The 16,648-nt window shown below is 52.7% G+C and overlaps 1 protein-coding gene across 4 annotated transcripts in view; it reads right to left on the bottom strand.

Moving 5' to 3' along the window:
• Positions 1-3,453: 3,453 nt before the first annotated feature.
• Positions 3,454-16,648, bottom strand: part of PPP1R12B (protein phosphatase 1 regulatory subunit 12B) — a 142,135-nt gene continuing 128,940 nt past the window's right edge. For 3 of the 4 annotated variants that reach the window (XM_068995935.1, XM_068995938.1, XM_068995939.1), the window contains one exon: positions 3,454-6,648. In XM_068995935.1, the coding sequence (XP_068852036.1) occupies positions 6,562-6,648 (87 nt within the window). In that variant the 3' untranslated portion in view covers positions 3,454-6,561. The remainder of the gene's footprint in view (positions 6,649-16,648) is intronic. The other variant, XM_068995936.1, reaches the window with a different exon arrangement.

Genomic DNA, 16,648 nt, shown 5'->3' with positions numbered 1-16,648 from the left:
GGGGCCACGCTGGGTCTGCAGGGGTCACCCAGCCAGTGGTCCCTCAGGGCCATCTCCAGCTTCAATTAGTCCCTTTTCCTAATGGATGTGTCAGTGTCAACAGATGCAGTCCTGCCCTGCCCCTGTAGCCAAAGGGAGAAGAAGTCCTGGGATGCTTTTAAAAATGGGGAGCTGGAGGGGGCCTGACGCCCCATGGTCAGGAGCAGTGGTAGGACTCAGTCTCATTTTGGGATCCATTCAGGCACTGGAAGGGGGGGGGGGAGCATCTGCCTTACATGGAGTGGGTTAAAAGAGGAGGAATTAGAAAGAGCACTGAAATCCTCCTGCTTGCAGCCTTCCCAGGGAAGCAGGTGGAGGTGTGCACATCTGCACATCTGCACATTTGCACATCTGCACCCTGCGCACCTGCACACCTGCACATCTGCACCCTGCACATCTGCACACCTGCACACCTGCACATCTGCACACCTGCACCCTGCATACCTGCACACCTGCACCCTGCACACCTGCACATCTGCACATCTGCATCCTGAACATTCGCACACCTGCACCCTGCACACCTGCACACCTGCACACCTGCACACCTGCACACCTGCACATCTGCACCGTGCACCCTGCACATCTGCGCACCTGCACCCTGAACATCTGCACTCTGCACACCTGAACATCTGTGCCCTGAACATCTGCATCCTGAACACCTGCACACCTGCACCCTGCACATCTGCACACCTGCACATCTGCATCCTGAATATCTGCACACCTGCACACCTGCACACCTGCACATCTGCACCGTGCACCCTGCACATCTGCGCACCTGCACCCTGAACATCTGCACTCTGCACACCTGAACATCTGTGCCCTGAACATCTGCATCCTGAACACCTGCACACCTGCACCCTGCACATCTGCACACCTGCACATCTGCATCCTGAATATCTGCACACCTGCACACCTGCACATCTGCACATCTGCACATCTGCACATCACACCTGCACACACCAGATGCACCCCCTGCTGTGCGCTCCCCTCCGCGCCGCCCCCCCCCTTCGCCCCCAGACCCGCCGGATCGGCCGGAGTCCCTCCAGGAGTGGAGATCCCACCTGGCTGGTTTCCATTCAGACTCTTTAAGCCTTGGGGGAGGGGGAAGACTGTGACTTTAATACATATTTTTTTTTTTTAATAAAAAAGGGAAAACCAACCAACATACTGAAGCCATCTGCGCTGCCTCTGACCCCCCCTTAGCTGTGTGTAGGTAAAATATATGGAGACATAGCTGTATATACCACGAGCAGTGCATGCGACGCAGCCACGTAGCAGTAGCAGCATGGCCCCAGCCCGGCGGCGCTGCCACCGCCCCGGCACTGCCGTCCCCATCTCCGGCCTCCCGCCAGGGAGGAGGCGGCGACCACCAAAACTCATCGCTCGAGAGCTCTCCACCGCCCTGATTTTTCTCCCCCCAAATAAAATGAAAATCCCCAATTAAATCATATAAAAGAAGAAGATAATGCCAAGAAGCAAAGCATGCCAAGCCCGGCCCGCCAGCGGAGGGTGAGCTGTCCCCGACGCAGCCGTGGCGCCCATGTGTGTCGTGTTCCTGTATCTTGTCGCGTTTGTCCCATGGCCGGGTAGCAGCAACATCGTGGCTTCGGTGTCCTGTGTCGCGTTGGTGCATTTCACCGTCAGAGCAACTTTAGAAGCCATATTAGAGCACGGTGCACCGGGACCCCACGGGGACAGGCCCACGGTGAGCCGTGACCCCCTTCCCCCCATGTGTCCACGTCCCCCCTGGTTTCGTGGGGCTCGGGCTGCCAGGAGCCGCACTGGCCACCGCCTCGGTGGCCTTGGGTGCCGCTGTCACGCCGGGCGAGGGGACGGGACAACGCTGGGCGCAGATGTTGGGGTCGACCTGCCGGTGGTGAAAAGGCTTTTTGGAGCAATTTGGGTTATTTCTGCCATGTCCAGTCGGTGGTTTCTGTTTCGGGGACGAGAGCTGGCATTCTCCTCTCCTGGAGGCACCCAGCTGTGCCACAGGGATGCTCCCGGGGTTAAAAGGAAGTGAATCCACGAGTCTTGGCAACAGGCTCTGGTTCCTTGTCCTTTTTTCTCCCGACCTGGGAGGGAGGAGCCAGCTCCTTTGGGAGTCGCAGGTTCGGCGATTCCTGGACCCTCAGTGCTGGCCCCGCTCTGCCCCGTCCCAGCCCCGCAGCGCTCGGCTCCGGCGGAAGCTGCTTTTAATGCCCCTTCCCCTCGTGTGGACTCTGTCGTTCCGTCTCTGATCGTTTGATGGTTATTTTGTAATGGTCTCCTTATTAAAGAAACGAGCTGAAAGGAGCTGGTTCCCTTCTGGTCTTGCTGCTGGGGCTCACGGGGCATCCGCGGTGAGGGGCAGGACCCAGGGCAGTGAGCCCAGGGATGATGGAGGGATGGAGGTGTGGGTGGAACCTCACAAGGACCCAGGTCCCTCAAAACACAGAATCATGAAATCATTTAGGCTGGAAATTCCCTCTAAGATCATGGAGTTCAACCCAGCACTGCCGTGTTTACCACTAAACCATGTCCCAAGTGTCACATTCTTGCACCATTTAAACACTTTCAGGGATGGTGACTTCGCTGCTGCCCTGGGTGGCTGTGCCAGGGCCTGACCACCCCTTCAGGGAAGAAATTTCCCTCAATATCCACCCTGCCCCTCCCCTGGCCCAGCCTGAGGCCATTTCCTCTCCTCCTGTCCCTGTTCCCTGGCAGCAGAGCCCAACCCCCCCAGCTGCCCCCTCCTGTCAGGGACTTGTGCAGAGCCACAAGGTCCCCCCTGAGCCTCCTTTGCTCCAGGCTGAGCCCCTTTCCCAGCTCCCTCTGACTTGTGTTCTGGGCAGCTTTGAACTCCAGCTGAGCAAGACCGGACCAGACATGGGGCACAGGTGGGAAATACCAAAGGTCCCCACAGAATTCTTCGCCCCAGCACAGAGTCTGGTCCATACAGTCACATCCTGCTCCACAGGGATGCCGGACACCCCCAACCCTAAGGGAAGAACTCAACCTGCACCAACCACCTCAGAAGACTGGAACATGTGGAGGTTCCAGCAGCCTCACCCGAGACAGATTCCCAGATGTGACACCACCTCCTGCCTGTGCCACACTTTGTGCTGACCAAACTGCTGAGCAGACCAAACACAGGGCTTGCCACCACAGTGGGAGATGGGCCTGATCCGCAGTGTGGTGCCCAGGAGGAGATGGGACCCTCTCCTGTTCACCTTCCCACTGCTGGGTGCTTTTCAGGGATGTGCATCCCAGTTCCTTCATTTCAGCTTCCCCTGAAAAAGCATCTATGTTGTAGCTGCAGAACATTTGGGCTTTTATGGATGATGGATATTGTTATGCCACAAGAATTTTGGGAGAAACAGGGAATTTTAGCTCAAACAACTTGTAATTCCAGAAAGATGCAAGCCAAGTCAAAGCTTCTATTTTATCAACTCTTATTTTATTCATTTATAAATACTGTTGTGTTTACAAGCATCATAGCTGTGAATATTATTCCCAAACTTTCAAACACATAATACTTATAATACTATGTAACAACAACCAGTAAAACAAATCATTCATCTCAGGGTTTGAAAGGCCACTCAAAAGTTGCATAAAAATACATTCTCTCCCCATCTCATCAGCCAGTCCTGCTTCTCCAAGGAGTTTATTTACAAAGAGCCATCACCAAACTCGCAGCCACAACAGGTGGGTTCACCCCAAGCAATTAAAATTAAGTCACCCCAAGCAATTGCTTAGAAAAAAACCCTCGTGTTCCCCAAGGGAGACCACGCCTGGCAAATGCTCTGGTTCCAAGAGGGATCAATTTTAAAACCTACTTGCTCTGCACCCTGCCCCAAGCACAGGGTTCGAGGTGTCCTGTTCATCACCTCCTCAGTGCACTGGTTATGTCAGGCATGAAGTGAGACAAAAAAAAATCCATTCTCAAGAATTTGGTTTGCAGTTGCGCCGTCACCACGAGACGCTCACAGCTTTGGCTGATCAGGGACACTGAGCTGTGGGGGCTCAGGGCTCAGGAGAATCTAGTGCTAAGCAGACACTTCAGCTGAAGTGGTTTGGCTTTGAAGGTGCCACTCAGAAGAACAAGCCTCCCACAGCCTTCCCACTCTGTTCCCTAGGAAAAAGCGCAGCGAGTGTCCTGGTAGGAAGGGGCAAAACATCAGTGCGGGATGGATTTGTCAGATTGGGTGGAACCCTCTCCCTAAAACAGACACCAGGCTTCTTCCTGCTGCCAGGAACCCGCCTGTGAGAAGAACAGGATCTTTATTCTGAACTCTCCTCCTCATCCTGCCGGGATGCGTGGCCTGAGGCGCCGGCCCAGCACCCGCCCAGCTGGGGAGCGTCTCCTCCTCCACGTGGCACGGAAGGGACCGGGCTCCTGATCCCCTGATCTCCTGACCAGAGCCAGAGCCCGAGGCTGAAGCGAGGAGTGGGTCACCAAGAGAGAAAACATCAAGAACGGCAGAAGTACTCACATAAAGAGTGCACCAAGAGGGAACGGCGTGCAGGGGAAGCATTGACCGGATCTCAAGACTTAAAGCCGTTAAATAGAGCAGGGTTAAAATCAAGGAATATAAAAAGGATGCCTGGCTTAGGCAGTGCTCTGCAGAAACCCTGATGCCTTTACTAGCTTTGGTCTCTTCCTCCCAAAGCTCAGCAGCAGAGGAAGGGCCTCAGTGTACCAGGAGAAATGATGCCTCAGCTGCACAAACAGCTCCACCAGCTGAAGAGCAACTTGTGGTCAGAGCTGCCTGGGGAAAACTGGCAGCTCCAAGAAGAGCAAGAGAGGTGGAATCAGGCAGGACAGGGAGGGGAAGGGGGAAAAATGGAGAATTAGGGAAAAAAAAAAAACCAACGAGAAAAAACCTCAGGGAGAGGAAAATAAAGATGCCTTCTAAGGCAATAACCAGCAAAAGGTTCGAAAAATCCCAGGAGTGCCCAACAGAGATAAGTTTTACCCTGTTGAGCAAGCTCAAGTATTCTGCTCATGTTCAAGTATCTCATTTCTCTGACAGTGGAGAGCCCCCCCAGCCAGAGCCAGCAGAGCTGCTTGGGAACATGGCAGAGCTGCTCCATGGCCACCTCCAGCTTCAGTGACCAGGAACTGCTGCCCTTTGCCAGACAGAGTCTGGGGAGTCCAAGGACAAAGGGGATGAAGGGACAAATATGGAAGGATGTAGATGGGAAAGTGTTTTGGATACAGCAAGACGTCTCTGAGAGGGAAGGCATTGTTTGAAAGAAGTCTGTTAAGGGGAAGCTCAACAGACCTGATGATGTCACAGAGCACGGAGAGAGGAGCCAATGTCTAAATGCCCATGGAGAGAACAATTCCAAACTGTTCAGAGTGCATGTAACATTAAAGAGGAGTATTTCTGGAGGTTTCCTTCAAGGTCAAGGCTTATCACAAGTTTTTGACAGGTTAGAAGACTTTCATTATGGTGATTCAGTTACCAGCAGCTCCTTGTCCCTCTGACACTGACACACCCTGACCTTTCCAAGGTGTGTGGGACAGGATGCTGGCATTCTCTCTCTACAAACCTGCTGCAAATCAAAGCAGGGTACCCAAAATACCAGACCAGACTCTGCTATAGGGCTCTGCCTTCAGGGGGGCAGCAGGAGAATGCCCCAGATGGCTGTTGGGAAGGGGAGGCTGGTTTCTGGCATGGGCACAGTTCCCTGCAGGGTGATTCACGCTCACACACAGGTGAGAGCAGCAGAGGCTCTGTAGGGGTTCAAGTTTATCCTTCAGAAAGCTCGGCAAGTGCCTGTGATATATCCTGTCCCAGGGAACAGGAGTCCAGGTGGCAACTGGATGCTACCAACCACAGAGACAGGAGCCCTGGAAGGACACAGCATGACACAGGATCACCCAGGCTGTAGGGCGAAGGGAGAGTGAGGGATAAGGGTCTGACACTGAGTGTCAGCACTGATGTCACCGAACAGGTTCAAAATCTTATCTTAAATAAAAGACTCAGTCTACTGGGGCAAGAGGAGGTCTCTGCAAAACAGCTCATCAGCCTGTGACAAACATGAGCTCTGGTGGCTTTCACAGCACCACATTTAACCAGAGTCCCACATCTCAGTGGGCTGATGTGCATCCTCAGAGTCCCAGCCCGTGTTCACATTTCCCACCTGTAATGGGCTTGGATATGCTGGATTAGTTCTTCAGATGTCACTTTTTACAGTAGGAGCTTTCCCCTCCAGGTCAGAGTCCAAAACCAAATACTGAGCTTCTGGAAGTTTTGGCAGCTCAAACCCAGTCCTCACATTTCTCCCTTGAATAAAATGTCCAAGATACCACAACATGCATAAATTAAAGAAAATAAAATGGCAGGGGCTGTGTTGGGGGGGAAACAGGGGTAGAAAGGGAATGTACAGCAAAGGGCAGGGCAAGGCAGGTGTGACATTGATCCCACGGCTGAAACGCTTGCTGTACGTGATGGGAAGGAAAGGGGGTAGGGCTCGGTGGTGGGGTTGGCAGCTGGTGTAGGACACCCCTCCTTGTCCTGCCTTTGCTCAGGATTCCTATTTGGAGAGTTTGCTGATGACACGAATGAGGGCTCCGTTCTCATCCTTCAGCCTTTGGTTGTCCGACTTCAGCTCTGTCAAAATCTGCAGAAAGACAAAGACAGGGTGGGATCAGAGGGGCTCAGAGGGCCAGAGGGGACATTGCATCCCCTCCACCCAGTGCACTTCCATGGCTCTGCAGCATCTCCAGAGCTTTCACAAGCTGGCTGCCAGGCGTGAGGGGTGAGAGAGGCCTCGAGCACAGCACTGAGCCAGGGAGCCCCGAGCCAGGGAGCCCCTGGTGTGAAGCAAGGCCACAGCCCCAGTAGCAGGTCAGGACCAGGCTGGCAGGGCAGGAACCATTTCTGAGCTGTTTCACCCCAAACCTGTGCCCAGAGGCTAAATACAACTCAGGAGACAACAATAAAGCTGGTTTTCCTGATTTGCTTTTTCCATTTTGCCAGGACTAGAGGGGAAACCAAAGTTCTGGAATCTTCATTTAGAACTGGACCTTGCCAAATCTCTTCAGTTTATCCCCAAGTCTCCTCGGGACCCCAGAAATGTGTAATACAGTCACAAATACTGAGGCCAGAGCACTGGTAGAACACACTGACACTGTAGGTACCTCCTGGGTGCTCAACTGAGGTGGCAACACAGACAAAAGCCCAAGCACTTTGGACACAGAGAAGAAATGGCTTCAACAAGACCCTTCCAGCATTTCCCATTGGCATAAACCCCGCTGACTTCCCATGCTCTCCACGCTGCAGTGAGCGATCTTCAGGACTGTTCCCAGCGCTGGGCACCAGAAGGAGACCCCTTGCTCCTGTCTGGGGTGTGACACACAAGGGGTCACTCCCAGCATGGGTGCCAGCAGATCACAGAGGGACCAGCTCCAGCCTGCAGGAGCGCCCAGGGCCGAGCAGGATCACTCACACAGAACCTGTGTGAGCTCAGCCACAACTTCTCTCTGCCAAGGTGCACCTTGGAGGAATTCCCTCAAATTAAAAATCTGCACTAAATCTTCTCCTTCCTCATAACCTGGTGTTTCAGCTTTGACCACAATGTTCTGCCCCCCTCCACCTGCAGTCCTTCCATGATCAGCAGTTCTGAGTGTGGGCAGTACCAGCTCCCACCAGAGCAATTCCCTTCTTCCATGGTTGGACCAAGCCATGGTGGCCCCAACACACCCAACTCCATCCCTGGGGGCACTGGTGGTGGATGCTTCAGGTGGGAGGTTTTGCCAGAGGGGGAGGAGGGGTTGGTGCTGCATGGTGGGATATTGTGGAAAGGGTAAATCCATGTGCTGGGTTGGCCAGAGCTCCAGCCACTGATGCTGAATGTGCCTCCCTGGACCCAGTGCTGGTGTGACAGGTGCAGCAGCATGGCTGGGCTGTCACCAGAACAGCACTCCTGGCTCCTTGTGCCATTTCTCATGGCCAAAGAAGAGGCATTGCCATCACCAAAGTGATCTGGAGCTCAGAGACACAGCAGAGCCCTTGATGTCTCTGCACTCCTCTGTTTCCTCCTGAGCTTCACCTGCCATCCACACTGGTGCCTCCCAGTGCCCTGCAAGAGTCCGACCACCCACGGGGGGCTGCAGATGGACAGCCCCTGTCAGGCCCCTGTCACTGCTTGGGGTGGCTCTGCAGTGCCCACTGCTGTGGTAACGGGCGTGAGAAGTCCTGACACTCGCTCTGGTAGAGAGAATCTGTCACAGGTTCCCAGAAACGATGGCAGAGAGAACCATTCCAGTCCAGGACTCAGCTGGAGCCTCACACGGGGGCTTTGTGTGACCTGTGTCATTTTTCTGAAAATGCAGGAGTGTAAGTACATGTGAAATCAGTGCCTCTGGACAGGCTTCCTGGTCATAACCCGGCTCCACCAGTGCCCACTGAGGCTTCCTGAAAGCCCCACATCAGCTCTACACAATATGAGCCCAGGGCATTCCTCCCTTTGAAGCAGAGTAGCCTCAAGTCAGGTGGAAATGAACCCCACAGGAACAGGCTGGAAAGGCTGGGAGTTTCCAGCAGCTTTACAGATGTCTCACAGGAATGAGAGCAGGGATGGGCCCAGCCCCAGGGAATGGTGGGGTTGACCATGATGCAGCATCGGTGTAAAGTGAGTTTGGGCTGGAGGCTGCTCTGAGCAGCAGGGCTGTGGGTTACCTGTGACACTGGAGAGCACGGCTCCTCAGAAATAATGTGGATTTGGGAAAATGCTGCCAGAGCATGATACACCTGGCAGAGCTTAAACCAAGTGGCATCACTGTACAGCTGTGATGTCCACAGACACCACTGAGGCAGAGTTTACACACACCAGCAACATCCTGTGTTAGACCTAGTAAAAGAGGTGAAAATAAATCAGCAGAGCTCGCAGACCATGGCTCTCCCCCAGCTCGGGCACTGGCAGGGAACTGCGAACCTGTAAGTAAGGAGGGAAGAATGAGCCTCAGCCAGACAGAGCAGAGGGGGGATGGAAGTGATAACATGGGCACGTCCTGGGAGGAGGAGAGAGGTGACCTGCAGGTTGTGAAACATCAGTTCTTTGAGTGGAAATAATTTTGCCCAATTTTCCCTCTCAGATCTCAAAGCATGTGGGGAAGGAGAATGATTTAAACTCATGCTTTATGAGAAGAAATGAGGCAGGGTCAGATTGGAGGATACTTCCACAGATTAAAACCAGAGAGGCTGTGAGATCATTCCACCTGACCATCTGCACAATCCAGGGCACACAACATGACACCCGACTCTCCCAGCCCTTGTGACACACATGTGGGCTTGAGCTGGGACTCCTGGAAAGGGGAAGCCACAATTCCCCTGATTAGTTTGTTTCTATGGTTAATCAGCCTTGATATAATTTGTGTGCTAAGAATAGATCTTTTTATTCTGTGGTGCCACTTCCAGCCCACAAGAGCAGACGACTTCTGTGTCTGAAGGGATATGAATATCCCTACTAACCTGCAAAGGACAGGTAGGGCCCCAAGAAAGGAGCATTTACAGCTTTATTTTAGCATTGAACCAATGAAGTAGCAGGAAGGGATGTAATTTAACTGTGTGATGTGTGAGGGCAAAGCTTAGGGAAGACTCATGCCTGGGTTTCAAACATTAATTGTCCTGAACTGGATTTAAAACAGAAGATGAAAACACAGAGTGCTCCTGGTCTGGCTCCTGCTGCATCCCCCACCCTGTGCCAGCCCATGGGAGGCAGGGGGGTGCTGAGCCTGTGGACTCAGACTCAAAAATTTCAGTTTAAAATAAGGAAAGCAGCTTGTTCAAGTGACCAAGAAAACCTGCTGAGGACAGCCCAGTTTGTAGTTTTTCTAAAAATACCCTTTCTGTCTAAAATGTTAGTTTTTCACAACATCCCTGAAAATTTCCGACATGGGTCATCCTGACTTTGGATAATCTGATTTGCTGAGTGCCAGATTCTCCATGAACTAAGTCCAATTAAAAATAATTCTATTAGAAGCAGACATGTAGCAGAAACCACCTATTTTCAAGTGTTCAAGACCAGGTTGGACGGGGCTTGGAACAACCTGGGCTAGTGGAAGGTGTCCCTGCCCATGGCAGGGGCTGGAACGAGACGAGCTTTAACACCCCTTCCAACCCAAACCATTCTGTGGGTCTGTTTCAAGGCAAAGTACCAGGCAAGGAGCTGCTGGCACTGCCAAGCCACCCCGAAGCCATTCCCCAATGCTAAGCTGGCAAGGGCAGCAGCATCTGCCAAGCAGAGCGAGAGCCAGCAGGGTGAGCAGAGCTCCAGCAAAGCCCTGCCATGGCAGCAGCACCATGCTCTTGGAATTCAGAGATCCTTTGCCACAAGCTTTTGAGCCACAAGCTTCATCAGACACCCTGGAGGGCAAGGAGGCGAGCGGCAAGAGCCCGGCCAGGGAGCGGAGACCTGCCTGGAAGAGTGGAAGAGGGAGGCAAGATGAGCCGGAGGGAAAGCAGCTACAGCTCCTCTGATTCGGAGGGCTTGGCGGGCAGAGAAAGTCTGGCTACGACCCGGGTCAGAGCCCTGTTCTCAGCCAGCAGTTGCTCATTCATCTGCCTCAGAGTGTGAATCTGTTTGAGCTGGTGGAGATTCTGCAGAGAGTGAGAGGAGTGGACAGAGAAATACAGAGAGAACATCATGGAAATGAATGGGCACAGAAATGGGAGTTTAGTGAAAGAAAAAGAGTAGAAGAAATTAATAGCAGTGAGTGCTGGATAGGGAAAGCCTGACAACACACCACGGATATTTTGGGAATCGGCCCTTTCTCCAGAGGCCCCCAAAGCCTTAAAAAAGGCCAAATACAGGGATTTCCCACCACAAAGCAGGATTATATTCTAGTTTACCCAGACAGCTCTGGGACTCGGGAACTGCTGGGAGACCTATCACAAGTGACTTACCACCTACACAGGCTCTGAAAGCACTGCTGGGAACAGAGAATTTCTTAAGAACTCCTTTTCTTCATGTATTTCTAAAAGCCAAAGCAGCTGTGTGGAGCAATCAGAGCTTCCTGGGAAATCCTAAAGGCACAGACTGAAGCACCTGAAGTGTCACTATCCCACAGCATGAGACACGTACTGTGTCTGCTTGTGTCCCTCATCCCTGAGTGATGCTCCTGGGTCTGCCCAGGCTCAGTCCTGCCAAAACCTCTGGGGTCTGGGGGGATTTCTCATCCCCGCCCAGATTCAACTCTTCTCTGTCACGGGGCTCAATTTATCTCTGACCTTCAGAGGGGACAAGTCTGAACCTTAAACTGCTCATTTTAGGAAGAGAAGTCTAAATGAGATCATCTCCCACAGTGGGGATGCACCAGAAGGAAATTCCTGGAGACAAAGGCAATGGGGGGCACAGGACAGGGCAGAGATTGAGCCCCACACTGGGGCTTGCACAGAAACAAACCGGACATGGGTACAAACTGGACATGGGTACAAACTGGGGCTTGTACAGGTACAGACTGGGCACAGGTACAAACGGGGGCTTGCACAGGTACAGCAGCAACGGGAGGCAAGGAACAGAAAAGCCATGAGGAAGCAGAACAGGGAGATGATACAAGCCAGGCAGACATCTCAGAGCCACAAGGATGACGCTGTTCCCAGTAATGCCAAAGTGAATTAATGGGCTGGACATTTACACCACTGTGGGTGCCGGGAGATGCCGAGAGCTGCGGAGTTGCTTCCTGAGTGGCATCCCTGCCCCTCCTTCCTCCTGAAGGTCGGGCAGCTGGGCCACAAGAAGAACCCCTCCTGAGCAAGAACCCATGCTGAGTGATGGAGGGAGCCCCAACACTGGGCAGGGGCAGGCAGGAAACATCCACAAGAAGAGTTGTAAGTTCAAGTGACAAAATCCCAGTCCCAAAGCAAAGCAGTCCCACAAAGCACCACATTCTTCCCCATGTCCTCTTGTGAGCTCGCAGTGGCAGAAGAAGACAGATGGAAGGGTCTGTGGGGAAGGGGGTTCCTTTCTGCCATTTCATTAGCAGAAAGCACTCAAAGGGAGGTGCCGTCTCTCCTGAAAAAGGAGCACCATGAATAAATCTACCTGCACTATTCAAGTTGCCCAGAGAAGCCGTGGCCATCCCATCCCTGGAAGTGTCCAAGGCCAGATTGGACGGGGCTTGGAACAACCTGGGACAGTGGAAGGTGTCCCTGCCATGGCAGGGAGTGGAACAAGAAGGGCATCTTCCAACCCAAACCAGTCTGGGATTCTGTGATGACCCAGAGCTGGCTGCAGCTGGCAAAGAACCTGCTGCACCCCGGGACATTTTGTCCAAGCGCTCATTCCTGTATGAAACTGAAGTACTTTGTAAACCCCCCAACCATCAGCTCCATTCCTAGCTGCCCAAAAGCACCACCTTTACTCTCCACGAAGGAATGAAGACACCTCTTTGAAAAGCTTTGCAAAACCAGGGGAAGCAAGGCAGGAGGGCAGGGAGCCTGCAAAGGATGGGGTTTGAGCTCCTGAGATTATTAAACTGACAGAGCAGCTCCTTGGACACACCAATGCAATTCTGACACTGGAAAAATCAACAGATCCCAAGACAGAGCTAAAGCCAACAAACCTCAGGAAAGCTGCAGTGGCACCTCAGCAGTGAGATCCCTGCTCACCACACCCTATCCATCCCTCCATCCATCCCTCCATCCATCCATCCATCCATCCATCCATCCATCCATCCATCCATCCATCCATCCATCCCTCCATCCATCCATCCATCCATCCATCCCTCCATCCATCCCTCCCTCCATCCCTCCATCCATCCCTCCATCCATCCATCCATCCCTCCATCCATCCCTCCATCCATCCATCCATCCATCCATCCATCCATCCATCCATCCATCCATCCATCCATCCATCCCTCCATCCCTCCCTCCATCCCTCCATCCATCCATCCATCCATCCATCCATCCATCCATCCATCCATCCATCCATCCATCCATCCATCCATCCCTCCATCCATCCATCCATCCATCCCTCCATCCATCCCTCCCTCCCTCCATCCATCCCTCCATCCATCCATCCATCCATCCATCCATCCATCCATCCATCCATCCATCCATCCATCCATCCATCCATCCCTCCATCCCTCCATCCCTCCATCCATCCCTCCATCCCTCCATCCATCCATCCATCCATCCATCCATCCATCCATCCATCCATCCATCCATCCATCCATCCATCCATCCATCCATCCCTCCATCCATCCATCCATCCCTCCATCCATCCCTCCCTCCATCCATCCATCCATCCATCCATCCATCCATCCATCCATCCATCCATCCATCCATCCATCCATCCATCCATCCATCCATCCATCCATCCATCCCTCCATCCATCCATCCCTCCATCCATCCCTCCCTCCATCCATCCATCCATCCATCCATCCATCCATCCATCCATCCATCCATCCATCCATCCATCCATCCATCCATCCATCCATCCATCCCTTCACCTGACTAAGCTTTGCTGGCTGCCACTGTGCTCAGTGAGGACAGATGGACGTGGCATGGCTGTCCTGTGACACATCACACCGGGAGCTGCTGGAAGATGGCTGTACTGGAATAGTCACTTCTTCTGGTGGTGCCAAAACCAGTTGAGGACACTTGGTCTGTTCACCCTGGAGGAGCCTGAGGTCAGACCTCACTGGGGCTGCAGCTCCTCCCAAGGGGCAGCTTCAATCTCTGCTCTCTGTGAGCAGAGACAGGACCCCAGGGAAGGGCTGGAGCTGAGCCAGGGGAGGTTTAGGCTGGGTATCAGGGAAAGGTTCTTCCCCAGAGGGTGGTGGGACTCTGAACAGGCTCCCCAGGGAATGGGCATGTGCCCGAGGCTGCCAGAGTTCCAGGAGCGTTTGGACACCGCTCTCAGGGATGCGCAGGGTGGGATTGTTGGGGTGTCTGTGCAGGGCTGGGAGTTGGACTGTGGGTCCCTTTCAGTTCAGGATATTCCATGATTTTATAATACACAGATAATAAAGATCCTCTGTTTTATCACAGGGCTCACAGCTGGCAGAGAGCATCTAACATATATAGGAGGGGCATCGTGCCACGTGAGGTGGAAAGGACTGTGATTATTTCAGAGACCCCCTTTGTTTTTCCACACCAGCACAGCATGGAACCTCAGCATGGTCCCACCAGCCATCGCTCAGCCTCCACACACTGCACAGCCCACAGAAAGGATCATTTATGTAAAAACGTGTGTGTGCTGCAGGTAGGCCAGGCTCCTGTTTATGCACCAAATCCAGCAAAGGCTGGGAAGCTGGGACTGAAGCCAAGGGCAAAGAGCAGGATCTGGATGATACTGCTGTGATTGCTTATCACTCTGCTTGATACTTGGCTTAGCAAAAGCAGGTTACTCAGTTCTCTCTACCTGCCTTCAATTAATGGATTTTGTGCCTGCAACACTAAATAAAAATGCCCAGAGCCTGCACGATGGCTGAGGCCAGGAGCTGCAGCACTGCTATGGAATAAAGGAGCTCCTGTGACCTTCAAGAACAGTTGCTGTGTGAAGTTGGGACCTCGGGCACTTGGCATTGAATTCAGCTCAGTGCAAATGCAATTTTCTTTCTCCCGCCTCAGCCAAGGTTCTGGATCTCCAGTCGAATTGTGCAGTCACTTAGGGAAATGCTGCACTTCTCTGTCACCTTTGCAAGAGCAGGTCTGAGGAGCAGCTCTGCCACCAAGGTTCTTGAGGTTACCAAGCCTGTCTTGCTCCTCTTCACTTCTCTATGGCTTTGGTAGCAGGGGTGTCACACTCCAGACAGGAGCAAAGCTCATTCCCTCAAACACAGCCTGAAGTACAAAGATTTCTGTCATCTCTGCCTCCTCTTCCTCAGAAGTCAGCTGCAAGGAGAGGACAGCCCTGGCCAGGATCTGATGTGCACAGCTGGACACAGACACCCCTGGATCCAACAGCTGGATGTGCGTCTTGCTGAATTCAAAGATTAGTGGGAAGAATTCCCAAAAACTACCTGAGACCTAATCACCTGACAGGTCTGGTTGTTTCTACTTGCCGATCTTCACATTAAAGGAAATCGGTGTATTTGCATTTTCCTTCACAATTCCTTACTTATTCCTCCTGACTCTGCACAACAGCTACTCAGGTAGTGCAAGGAGCAGGACCAGAATTATTAGATTCTTTCCTGGCTCCACTCCCACACTAGGGACTAACAGGGATGCTCTGCAGAGGTTATCTCACTCCAGGCAAACACAGCAGGGCTGATACTCCCACTTCAAGGCATGATGAAAGCGGACACAAGTTTCCTTTTGGAAAGGTCCAATTCAATGCTTCTTTCTTCAGAGATTTTATACTCCTTTTTTTTGAGTGACTGTCAAACAAAACATGTCACAGTGCCCTCAGGTACTCACCACATGCTTGAGGTTTTGCAAAAACCAGTGAAAATGTAGTAGCACCTCAGAAGAGAGATTTTCCAATTTCTTGTCAATTTGTTCTACTAACAAATTTGACCACTCTGGTTGTTCGATGCAGCAAGAACAGAGCAGAGAGCAGAGTCAGCACCACTCTTGAGGACCTGAAGCTCATTTTCAGCTGGACCACAGGCTCTTTCAGCTCATGTCTCTCGAGGCAGTGTGAGAACATGTCCAATCTCCAGCAGTGCTTCTCCTTCTGCACCACCTTGGCTTCCATGGCTCTGTAGCTCCAGAATACCTGAACCAGAGGCTGTGTCCAGCAGTCCCTCAGGCGCCTTCCCTCTTCAACTGCTTTCCAGAGCAGTATGCTTCCAAACTGAGGCCACTAGAGGCCACCACCTTGTCTTCTTACTCCACGGGCTGAAGTTGCAGGTTTGCAGTGATCTGCAGAGCTGACAGACCAACACAAACTGCTCATGCCTTATTCCTCTCGAAGACCCCAATTCTGTAATTACACGAAAGTCTCTGTGCAGTTAAAGGTTCCTACCTGCTCACTGAACAAAGGGTTTGGAATTGAGACATATTCAGTCCTTTCTCCTTCGCCTCCTGGCTCACACATCCACACATTTTCTCCTCTCTGAGAGAACAAGAGCCTTTACAGCAAGAATCCACCACATCATTGTGCTACTTATTGCGGCAGAAGATGCAGCACAAGCCAGTGGTCCTTTCAAAGCTATGTGCTTGGTAGAAACATGGACCTTCAAACAGAAACAGAGGTGGAACCTCCTCCAGGGTGGCAGGAACTCACTTCTGTCAGCGCGCGGTGCCAGGAGAGCTCTCAGGTGGGCCCTTCCTCCTGAGAGCAGCTTGAACCTGCTCATATTCAAAGGGAAGGAAAGCAGGGGCAGAGCAAAGGGGACACTCATTCTGTGACCACGAGCACCGAAATGCAGCGTAACGTGACGCAGCGCTGCCGAGCCAGGGTGAGGCCTCAGGGGTGCGTGGGCAGCCCGACGCTGCCTCGGCTCTGCAGGGCTCCCCTCACGCACAGAACCGTCCTTGAAGCCACGCCATGGGAGCGAGAACGCGCCGGAGCACCAGTGGCCATGGCTTGTGACAGCAAGCCATGCTGCACATCCCACCGGGAAGCAAATTCCTCTTTGCTGGAATTATCCCAGGCTGCCGTGGCCTCCCAGTGACATGCTTTGGGAAGGGAGTATAGGAACACAACCACTCTGTGTTTTATCTGTGGC

The sequence above is a fragment of the Aphelocoma coerulescens genome, chromosome 26 (genome assembly GCF_041296385.1).
Source record: "Aphelocoma coerulescens isolate FSJ_1873_10779 chromosome 26, UR_Acoe_1.0, whole genome shotgun sequence".
Taxonomy (NCBI): domain Eukaryota; kingdom Metazoa; phylum Chordata; class Aves; order Passeriformes; family Corvidae; genus Aphelocoma; species Aphelocoma coerulescens.
Note: the sequence above shows the minus strand (reverse complement) of the source record. Positions and strands in the feature narration are given on the sequence as shown.